Here is a 12,075-nt window from a genome sequence, read left to right on the forward strand (position 1 = left end):
AAGAAAGGGATGAAAAATAAATAAATGATACATTTTCCTTGTTGAAAATGACTATATTTACTGTAAAAGGCGACATTACGCCATTGTTATATTTGTCTGCCTTCCAAAATGTAAAATATCACTGCCTAAACCTAATAGTAATATTACAAGTCACAGTTATAATGTATGAACTGAGGGTAAAGTTAAAGGGGTATAGACCACTCCTAAAATCTGACTGTCCCTGCCTTGTCTCTGTCTGTAAATATATCATAGACTGGTGTCTGGTGTGAATTGTGAGACTTTGGTACTCCAGATGCTTTTTGCAAATTTCTACTGCATCAGTTGAGCAAAAAATGTTTTTATACAGATATATAACATCCATCATTTTAGTCCTCTGGAACCGAAATTTAGATTGAAATGAGTAAAACCTGCTAGAAGACAAGTAAAACCTGCTAGAAGACATGGAGTTTTACAGACTGTGTGTGTGTGTGTATATATATATATATATATATATATATATATATATATATATATATATATATATATATATATATATATATATATATATATATACACATTATTGTGTGTATGTGTATTTGTAGATTTCACTGTTGCTAGGTAATATCACGACTCTCCATGTAGGTTTTTGAGACAACTCCCCCCTCTAGTGACCAGTCTATTGTGGTATTGTATTTTCAAGAGGTCTGACTTTTTTTTTTATTAAACACATTAGTGTGTTTTTTAAAAAAAAACAAATAGAAGCTGTCATCTCTAAAAAATGCATTTGGTTAATTTATTCACTCAATTATTTATATTTTTTGTAAAATAATTTAAAAAAAAAAACCAAACAAAAAAAAAAAACCCTGCATTTGATTGGCTGCAAATGAATGAACACACCTGTTTCGAATTGTCCTCTTTGGAAATCCAGAGCTGATCTTTGACGTGAATGAGCCTTACTACCTCATAAGTCATTTTTGGTGCTCTGTTTGATTAAACAATTTTCTTTTTTAGGTCAGCGATGATTGTCATGGTTGAACTTCAGTAATGCTACTTCTACATAGTGACCTCATCAGCTTGTATCTTTTTGTTCTGTCAATTAACTAAATCTTGTTCACACCTAATGTAGAAAAGCAGGTGGAGGCAAGCCAGAGTTTTTTAATCCAGCTGAAGAAGATGAATTTCATGCTACTCCCTGCCTGATGACGTGTCCCTTTCTGTTATTTAAGCACTGCGCTTCCTTAAAAGATGCAGTTGACTTTGACATGGCTGTCGGCTGGGCTGTATTATTGTTGTTGGTAGGAGGTGGTGCAGCGCTGGAGAATTCAAAGGCCTTCAATGTGTCACAAAGATGCATGAAAGATACAAACACTTTTCTCTGGGAAATTAACCAGGACAAGCCAAAGGAATATGCAGTTCTCAGTAAGTTTTATTTGTAAAACTTTCTAATAGACCAGAATTGAAGGCTGGGCCTTCAGTCTACACATATGGATTTTATTCCTGTACAGAATTGATTTCTGGTAGCTAATTATTCTTTACATTTTAACTGTTTGAAGTGTATTGAAGACTTAAAGCACATTAAATGTACTGAGTTATTCCTATCATTAATCAGTGCAAATTATGAGTAAGTTTGCAATGGAGCCAAATTCAGGCCTAGAAGATACCTTTATCCTCAGTCTACTTCTGATCCTCAGGGATCTTAGATGTTTCTCAGCTCCTAATTCCAATTCAATGGCTTTTTACAACTTGCTAAATGTTGCCCAAACATGTAGATCCATTAATCTGATTCAGGTGTTTTGCAGAAGGAATAACAAATATGCACCCAAGACTGGTTTTAGACACCCGTTTTCTCATACTTTTAGTTCCAAAAGTTTCATAATTTTTTTTTTTTCTTTTAGAAACAATTTTACATTCATGCTTCATCTGAGGCTGTCATTTATATGGACAGACTTATTTCAGCATGGTGTTACTATGTTCAAACAGCAAAGGTAGAATTTTTTTTTTTCTCTTAAATCTCATTTCATCCTCCATTAACCAAATGTCAAACTATCTGTTCACAACAAAGTTTCACTGGTAAATTTGGATAAATGTGCAAGGCAAATTATATGCAACCTTATTGAACATACACATAAAATGCATTAAATGGGTCATTGCTATGAAAATAAACATCTGCACCTGGCTAAAAACATTCAACACCTTCAGTTATTTAAGCACCCTATGTTAAGTTAGCTGTTAACAAGCTGATGCAGTTAGCCAAGGTGTTGCAAAACAGTCACCTGATTTATCCAGAAGCAACATTTTAGATGTTGCTCATGGCTCATAACAAAATGTCTGTTTCTTGTGCACTGCCAGTGTATGATGCTTTTGGGAAGATGGGTAGCAATGTAGAAGGAGGAAATATCAACCAACCTGGTTTGGTACAGGAGTGCCGCTCTTCAATTGGTCCCAGCTTTTCTGGACAGTACTGTCAGGTGTTCCTGGAACAGGTAAATCCATCACAATCATCACAAATACAATAATATGCTGTAATGATGATGATTTTTTTTTTGTTTTCCTGCCATTTGTTACTGGTGTAGGGTGAAATCCAGTACTTTGTGGGAATTTGTGTTCCTAACTCCTGCGGGGAAAAGGATGTAAAAAATCTAGTACTGTCAGGTCAGTATTCATAACAAAATTTTACATTTTGTATTTATTTGTATTGCATGTGTTTGTGCTTTTTACGTAATTTTTTTTTTCACTTTTCAACAGGCAGACTTTACTTTAATCAGAGGTCCCTCATTCCTCCTTTACCCTCAATACTCATCAATCAGTCGTCTCAGAGGCTGATTATGACTCACTGTTTATCTGACACAATTGCTCCTGATGCATCTGAAGTCACATGCCTGTAAGTCAATTATCTAAATACTTTATATTTTTATATATATTGTATGTATGTATAATATGCACACACATACATGTAGGGCCTACTCATCAGTTGTATCTTTAAGGTAAACACATTTTCTCAATGTGACCAGTTCACTGTGCTTTTGCTTTAAACAACCACCATTCACTTAAAGAGGGTTTCTTTTCTTGTGCAGGTTTGTGTGTTGTGTTATGTTAGCAGTTCCTCTAGCAGCTACCCTTTTTACAGCAATAGTAAAGTCTGAACAAAGTAAGGAGGTCAGCCATACAGCAGAATTTACTAACTTGAACAGTAACCTCAACCTTTACGGAACCATAAGGACCAATGGCTCCCTCAGCAGTGAAATGAACTGCACCACATCCGAGGAAAACAGTACGTGTGATGTTCATCATACACTTGACTTTGCTAATGTCCAGACTGATGCTAACTGAGCATTGTTTTCTGCAGACAACATCAACCCTGCACAACTGTGCGTTTCTCGAAACTGTGTGTACGGGTGCCTTCAGGCCTTCTCTCTGCAAACTACCAGTCAGGCCATCTTCCGCAGCTCCTCATCCATCCCTGGTGGAAGCTTCTCCTCACTAAATGGCATCCGTGTTCTTAGCCTGTTGTGGATCATATGTGGCCACTCTGCTCAGTTCCCAGTAATTAGCAATCTGGGTATGAAAAGGCAAAGAATTTCAGTACATCTCTTGATTATCAATAAATACTTAACTAATACAACTTTTTGTTTACAGATAACTATAAAACCTGGAAGAAAACTGTTGAAAGCAATCCACTATATGTACTTACCATCAGTGGGCCTGTTTTTCTGGCTGTAGATACCTTCTTGTTGCTTGGGTGAGAACAATGATGGGTTTACAATAGTGTATATTGCAAGTCCTGAGTGGTAAATTTGAGTTGGGTTTTCAGGGGTTTGCTGAGTGCCAAGTCGCTGCTGAGCTCCATCGACCAGGCTGAGAACAGACTGAGCACCAGTTTGGTTGCAAACTATCTATTCAAGAGGATTAAAAGGTGATTTTGGTTGGAGGACCAAAATTAGGATATTTGTTTATGTTGGATTGTGATCTGGAACTGAACAAATTCTTCTTTTTTTTTTTTTAAAATTACAGAATTCAGCCACTGCATCTGTTCATTATGTGTCTAACCATGAGCTTGATCGCTTTGGTCCGATGGGGACCTTACTGGTTTCCATTTATAGACACAATGATGGACTGTAAGGCATACTGGTGGGCTAACTTACTGCTGATTAGCAATCTCCTCCCAGTCCATGAAATAGTAAGTTTAGCCAGTGCTTCAGAGATGCTGCATATACTTGAATTTAGTGCTGATTGATTTCACAAGATTTAATTTCCTGTCTCCTCAGTGTATTCCTTGGACATGGTACCTGTCTTTAGACTTCCAGTGTTATACCACTACTCCTGTACTGGTGTATCTTTACAGACGGTATGTCCACACTTTTCAATATTATTTTGAACGATACATCGGCTCCAGCAATATAATCTTATCCATTCTTCTCTTTTATCAGCAACAGAGGTGTGTTTGCTGTTGCATCAGTAGGTCTCCTGCTGATGACCATTGTGGCCAGTACTGTAGTAACAGCAGTCCTGCAGCTGCCAGTCTTCGAACCATCTACCATGTACATCTCAGTTATTATGATCTTATTTCTTTGTTTAGCTTCCAAGAAGCCAGACTTTGTCACCCACGTAGTAAATTTTGTTTGGCCCAAATAACTGCAGTTTTATTTGACCTTGAGTTGCAGCTTTGACTATGTGTGGCTCTCAGAGAGCCAATGCTTTATACCTGGGTACATTTTCTGCGTGTTTATATGCACTAGGGATGTGAATCTAACAACTCCATGATTTAATTAGATTCTGATTTTTATTGGGGTGACAATTCGATTCATAATTGATACTCAATTCAAACAGATTTTTGATTATTACACTTGAGTAACAAAATATGCTAATTTCCCAAAAAACTTCATTCTTCTATAAGCTAGAAAACAAAACTTTTTTTTTTTTTGCTCGTCATTTTTCTTGTTTTCAATTAGGAAAAAAACAGCGCAGTAGCCAGACCATCATTCTGCTGCTATAATGCCCAAGATGATTAAAAAGATCAATAAAAATGACAAATGTATAATGGATTATTTTTATATATTTGAAGGGAAAAAAATAACTATTTAAAAATTGTGAAGTAAAAAAAACATTTTCTTTCTTCCCTCTATTTGAATTGCAACCCCTAATTTGCACACTCTTTTTATAATTCTTGCATAAAGATTCACTCATATGACATCACATATACCCCAAAATGAAAATTAAATAATCCACATCCAAGGTAGCTACTGACATCTGGACCACATCTGGCCTCCACAATGCTGGTCAGTGCCAGAAAATTCAGTCATAAGTGCCAAAAGATGTGCTGATTAGGCTCAAAGGTGTCTGCTATATGGGGAATGGTCTTTTAAGGTCTGTCTGTCTTCTCTCAAGCTCTGGTTTTTAACCTTGCATATTGTATTTCTACTGATGTTTGCATATTTTGATTAATTGCTTCATCACTTTTTCATTTTCCTGGTCACATGTTAAAAAAAAAAAAAAAAGTCTCAAGACTGCATGAAATTAAGGTGGAACCAGCCAGCTCTTCTATGTTAATGTCAAGGGGATTTCCTTAAATGTAGTGTTTTTCTGTTTGTTTGTTTGTTGTAGGACATCAGAGGGCTATGTTTTGCATTACTATGTGAAACCCTATACACGATATGGGCCGTTTCTAATAGGCATCTTGACTGGAATATATCTGACAACAAGGAAAAAACAGCTTTTGACACAAACGGTGAGATCACATGGATAATTTAACAAACCTTGATACTGCCTTTTTCACAAATGATCATAATTTATGTGCTCTTCATCTACTTTTAGGACTTGTGTGAATATTAATGTTTTATTGTAATTTCTTTGCAGAAATTCTTTAATTTCTGTGGCTAAAAAAACTTTCAAGTATCACTACATGATATCTTAACTTTTATGGTACAGCCAGATGTTTCATCATTCTCACATGTGCTTCTCTGGTCTTGTTGTTGTTCCAGAGGCTGGCAGCGCTTGGTTGGTTCTGTTGTCTGTCACTAATGGCTGTCTTGGTTGGATCGGCCTACATCCTCAAGGAGACTCCAACCTACCCGTCTTTTCCACATGCTCTGTATCAGGGCCTTCACAGACCACTCTGGGCATTGACTGTAACTTGGATCATTCTGGCCTGTGAGGAAGGCTATGGTGGTAGGGTAATGATTAACTAAATCCCATCTTCATTGCAAAAAAAAATAATTTTCAACATGGTAGTGAGTCCTGTGACAATACATTATCTAGTATGCAAACCACACACTACTTTCTTCTGTGATCATTGGTGTACTAACTTTACAACGGTATACAAAAGCAAAATTGGTGCATTTAAAGAAATTTGTACAACCTCTATTTTTGTATGTCTGTTTTTTTTTTGTTGTCAGGTTTTATCAAGACATTCTTATCACTGAGTTTCTGGGTTCCTCTTTCAAACATCAGTTTTGCCTGCTATCTGGTACATCCTGTCTTCATCATCCTCTACAATGGCTTGCAAGAGACTCCAATCCACTACACAAACATCAATTTTGTAAGTAAACATTTAATCTGTTCATTTAAATCTAACCCAGGAAGCTTGGCTGTTTTTACAGTTCTTCATATCTTTCAACCACTTTGGACCTGTCCTCTTTAGATGTACATGTTCTTTGGTCACCTGGTGTTGACAGTGGTGGTGAGTTACATCCTCACTGTGTTGGTTGAGAAGCCCTACCTCTTCTTGAAATGGACCCGCATCTAAAGAAAAGGCAGCACCCACCAAGCTTTAAATATCACTTATTCTTTGTTTGTGATTTATTTTCTCTGCCATTGCTAGTTTCAATTTTTTTCCTGTATGATTAAAAATTATCACTTGCTGAGGCTACATTTTTATGCCATAAATAAGTGACAATGTACTAGTTGTTGACAAATTAAGAAAACCTTGCAGTTCTAACAATCTTTAAAACAAAGTTTGCATGAGTCATGTGTCCCTTTTTCATATGAATAGAACTGACTTGCCTGGTTGTGCAAAGAGAAACTGGATTTGATTACTGCTTTGCCCTGAAGTAACACAAGTGTGTGTGACTATAAAATTATTAATCTCTACATTGTGCTGTAACCTGTCTTTGGTGTGCATATGCTATTTTTAATTTCTATTGGACAACACCAATACAACTGATATGCCTTCCTTGCTTTGGGTGCTGGAATCACACCTGTAGAGGTGTGATTCAATATCCCAAATTATAAGGACAGTTTTTGTCAAAATGATTTTGTCAGTCTCCTTTATGCTGCAATCCATAAACTTACACAGGAGATCAGTCATTTATGTTTAATTAATTCATGCTCTACTCCTGCAAAACCTTTTTCTCACAATAGTTGCTTTTATAAAAGTATTTAATAAGCACACTATCGCATGATATCCTACATCCCTTTAGAGAATAAGTTGCACGTGTGTTCAGAAATGAGGACTATCTGCATCATGAAAGCTACTTGATAATAAAGTCCATATAGTATTAGTGACAGATTAAAGCTGCAGTTAAAATATGTATATATTCCAGATATCTCATGAAAGGTGCAAAGTTTTTCCAGCAAAAATTGAAATCCTCTTAACATCAAACATAAAATTACATTGTTACACACAACCTATATAAATGTGTCCTAAACCATTAAAATCAGGCTGTATGTGTCTGACTACAGATATGATGCAGTCATGGACAATGTCAAAGTCAGAGGAAAATGTAAGAGTGGACACCCCGTGTTGATAATTATACGCCCCAAATTAGCAGAGTTGCCATTCATGTAAGCAGTAAATGGCTCACCCAACTGGTTGTCAGGTTAGATCTATTGGTGAAAGTGTTGCACTGTGTATCCCTCATTTTGCTTGTGAGATGAAGTATTGCATATAGACAACCAGTGCTAATGTAGTCTACAATGCACCATCAAATCCAATGTTTTGAAGTTATTTGGTGTTCATATAAATATAGAAACAATGGGGGGAGTAGCAGCATAAGTACCAGGGCAATATGACAGATCTGAATACTCGTGATATATCTGAGTGAGTTTAAGACAAGAACAATACACTGAAAAAATATGTAGATAATGGTGTGATTTGCTGATATTTTCTTAAATATTTCTAGTAGCTGAATTATAATTTTGCCATTTATGTAGAAATAACTTTTCCTCAATTTAAAAAAAAAAAAAAAAAAAAAAAAACACAGATATTAATGAAAAATTTTAGCTGTGATGGTGTGGCAAGCTGTCCAGGGTGTACCCTGCATCTCAACCAATGATTGATGGGATAGGCTCCAGCTTTCCCATGACCCTTAATCAGACTAAGCAGTTTGGAAAAGGAATGAATGAAAGAAAACTTATTGACTTATATATTATTGACTTTTCTTTTAATGAAGAGATACACATCCATCCATCCAGTCGTGGTGAAGCTGGAGCTTCTTCCAGCAATCGCTGGGCAAGTAGCAAGGTACACCCTGGACAGGTCACCAGTCCATCGCAGGAGATACACATCCCTACATATAATTCCACATTTCTTTAAATTAATTTTCTACACTTAAGATTTATCCATGTATGCATTACAATTAACAATTTTTCTAGTTTTATAGTTTCACTCTGGAATTTGTAAATATTGGAAAGGACCATTACGCCACTAAAAATGTTTTGTAGTACTTACTTATTTTTTCAAACTTTTATTTAACCAGGCAATAAAACTCTTAAGATGTAAGTGCAGTAATGCTGCCTCACTAATAAAAGCTTTCTCATCTCTGAGTCATATCTCACTCCCCACCAATCATCTTCTATTAACAGGTCTGATGCCTGAACCCTTTTTACAGCAATTTTGCTCACTTAATTGATGGGATCCTAACAAAGCTTCTGATTTTATTATGACACAAGACAAGATGCTATGTTTTCACCCCATCACATTGGCTGATTTGATATGAGCTGCATTACGCTGACAAATCTCTGGTGAACAGCCTGAAAGAAATCTCTTCCTCTACTTGCTGCTTGGTTTAGTCAGAAAGTTAAAAACCACAACCCATTTGTGGTTATTTTTATCTAAAATAAAATCAACAGAATTCAAAGGTATTTTACTGGAAGTTACTGTGAGGCCGTTTAAAACTTTATCATATTTGACACAATAAAGACCAAAGACCACGACATCGTAAACATCCTTTCCAAGTTCAGTCCATGCTGTGTCTATAAGTCATGCTGTTTTCATAACTTAGACTGTGTAATCACTTTTTGGATTAATGTGCAATATTAATCCAGCATTATCTAATTGTTTTTCTCTTCTAGCCATCTAGTAAAAATGTGTCGCCATCTCACTTATTACGCAGACACTGTTTTCCACCTGGCACTGTGGTAGCTTTGGAAAATAGTGCAGACGCCAGGCTGAGACAGTCTGTGTAACAACATGGTGTACAAATATATCTTGCTTTGGTAAGATGATACTTCTCTCTCCATGACTACATGGGTCCATGAGGCCAGGTCCTCTCTAAAACCTCATATCAACATGCTCAAGATGTCTGAGACTGTTAGTTTTACTAATGTTCCACAACAGCGGTGATTTGATTATTTCACCTTATTTTGGGTGAGAAAAAAGAGCTACACTTCGACAAACATTTAGTTTGGTTAAAAAAACTACTGATAACACTAATGCTGTCTGTTTTGTCTATACAATATATGGTGTTTTTTTCCAAGATAATTGGTGATTACTCATTTCTTATTTAAAAGCTATCTCAATCATTAGATGTTTTTTTAATGTGACTTCTGAGAAGAACTCATATATTTAAATACGCACATCCTGCAACAATTGCATCATTAGTCCTTTTCAAGTGTTGTGTGGTGACTCAGTGAATGGAAGACTCAGGGGGTGACGCATTACAAACGCCGCTTTGCCTTGATGATTAACACGATTTGTAATAATCAAAGATTCATGAACATGTGAAACTCTTAAATGTTTTCTTTTTAAAGTACAATTAAGTATAATGTTGAGGAAAGAAAGAAAGCCTGATGGACGCTTCCGACACATAGTAGTAGTCTAATAATATTCCCTCTGATGTCTGGTAGATTTACAAGGCACAACAAGAACAGGTGTGGTCACTGTGTTACCTAATGGCACAAATAGAGGACATGACAATGTCTACTGTTTGTTTTCTTCTAGTCATTCATTAAAAGCTTTCACTGATCTGTTGTGTATGCAAATGCAATCTGTATTTCCCTTCATCATGAGGTTGTTGTTGGTAAAATGCATCATATCCTCTCATCCTGCAACTATCACAATCATGGCTGAATTTTTAAACCTTATCTTTACTAAACTCCAAACCTTTACCTTAAAACAATATCTTGATAAACCTGTGGGACCCGCGAAGCTGAATGACCTCCACGATGTAGACTACTCTCTTGTTGCACCAAGACCACACACACGCATACACGCACACAAACAGTGACTTCACACTGCCTTCTCAAATTAGCGCTGTTTGTCTGATATGTAGTAGCTGCAAATAGTTTATTTGGTTTATTTATTTTGGAATAAGAGTTGAGGCATTGCTGTTTTATTGGAGGACTCTGTTGTTGAACTAGAATTTACAATGTGCTGATTTTAAAGCAGTAAAATAATGGGCTCCTCTCACCTGTTGTGGAACAAAGATATAACAGCCATATGTCTTTCACTCATAAAAGTGTCATTTATGAAAACGTGTGTGCAAAAAAAGACAAGGTAACTGAAAAAGAATAAATGCTTTGGTCTTGATAAAATTCCCTTAGAGAACTGAAGTGGCTAACCATTAAGTGACACGCTCAGTGCAACCATAAAATGAACAAAAGTTTTTTTGTTTTTTTTTAAAAACTGAGATAAAACAGACAACGAACGCTTTAGCTTATGAACATGTGGTTGAATAGTACACATCCCTGGGAATATTTGCAATTTCAAATTTAATATTATGTTCTTGCAATAAGTTGGATGAGAAGTTTTATACCACTCCCATGCTAAATGTAATTTTAGAGATTAAGTAAATGTGTCCTTTTGCAAAGGCTGAAAATGGATTACAAATAACGTGTTGTATTTTGTGCAGACATGTCTGTAAATGCCCATTTGTACAAGTGCTGTGGGTGACCACTATGCAATATGTTTGGTTGCCATCTCTTGCTTGTGTGTAGATGCCCTTCTCCTTATAATTCCGATGTAAATTATTCATTAAGCCTTGATAAATGAGTCTCAAGCCCAAAATAAGCCTTTTTGTCTCAGAGAGCTTCATGTGCTTTGAATTAGCTGTCTATGTGTTCACTTGAAGAATCTTCTATCACATTATTTATAGCACACAGGAATACTGTCTCTTTTCAGTGTCCACAAACAGTTATCAGTAATTAAATCATCAGCTGTCTATGTATTGTTCCGGCACACGTTTTCTCAATACCCATGATCCTGATCTAAGTGTGAGACATAATAACAACCATATCCAAGTGCATATTATATGAACAGCATGTGTTATTGTTCACATCATATCTAAGAAGAACACATTATATAAGCACAAAGTGGTCAAACAATAACCCCAATGCAGTTATAACATTTGATGTTTTTTTGTTGGTCAATTAGTATTCTGTTCTTGGCCTTGGTTTTAGTTACGGTACTTTGCAGCTATTCTAATATGATCGGATTAAATAAATTTGCTAATAAACTGCCTGAGTGTCAGTGTTAAAGTTTTCTGACCCAATTAGTCCTATTTTTAATTGTTGCACATCTTTTGTCCAAGTTAAGCCAATTAAAGGTACTTTTCACAACCTAACAAAGTGCCTGTGGACACTACTAAGTGTAGAAAGTAAAAGCATTGTAGGTTTTGTGACGTCAAACAGCAGCTGTGCACTTCCTAATTAAATCACAATCTTTGAACAAATCATACTATTGGGAAATTATTCCCATGTGGGATTTGCTTCCATTCCACACCTATGAGATGAGAAACCAGCCAAGCAAGAGTCAAAAATTGGATGTGATCATTGTCCCACCGCTGTGGGCTAATTGGAACTGTCTCAACATGATGTCTGGTCTCATTAGTACGCTCTGCATGCTGAAAACAGTCCATGGTTATGCTTGTGGGGGTTTTGTTG

The 12,075-nt window shown here is 36.1% G+C and overlaps 1 protein-coding gene across 1 annotated transcript; it reads left to right on the top strand.

Annotated features, from left to right (window-relative positions):
* Positions 1-1,292: 1,292 nt before the first annotated feature.
* Positions 1,293-6,721, top strand: oacyl (O-acyltransferase like; the record flags this gene model as incomplete). Its single annotated transcript, XM_079256817.1, has 15 exons — positions 1,293-1,398; positions 2,329-2,462; positions 2,553-2,635; positions 2,729-2,860; positions 3,054-3,250; positions 3,326-3,538; positions 3,616-3,718; positions 3,791-3,892; positions 3,991-4,156; positions 4,245-4,324; positions 4,407-4,517; positions 5,581-5,704; positions 5,958-6,144; positions 6,372-6,514; positions 6,617-6,721. Exons 1-15 carry the CDS (start codon positions 1,332-1,334, stop codon positions 6,719-6,721), a joined length of 1,947 nt encoding a protein of 648 aa, XP_079112943.1. The 5' UTR covers positions 1,293-1,331.
* Positions 6,722-12,075: the final 5,354 nt, after the last annotated feature.

Source organism: Telmatherina bonti (genome assembly GCF_933228915.1).
Source record: "Telmatherina bonti genome assembly, chromosome: 17".
Taxonomy (NCBI): domain Eukaryota; kingdom Metazoa; phylum Chordata; class Actinopteri; order Atheriniformes; family Telmatherinidae; genus Telmatherina; species Telmatherina bonti.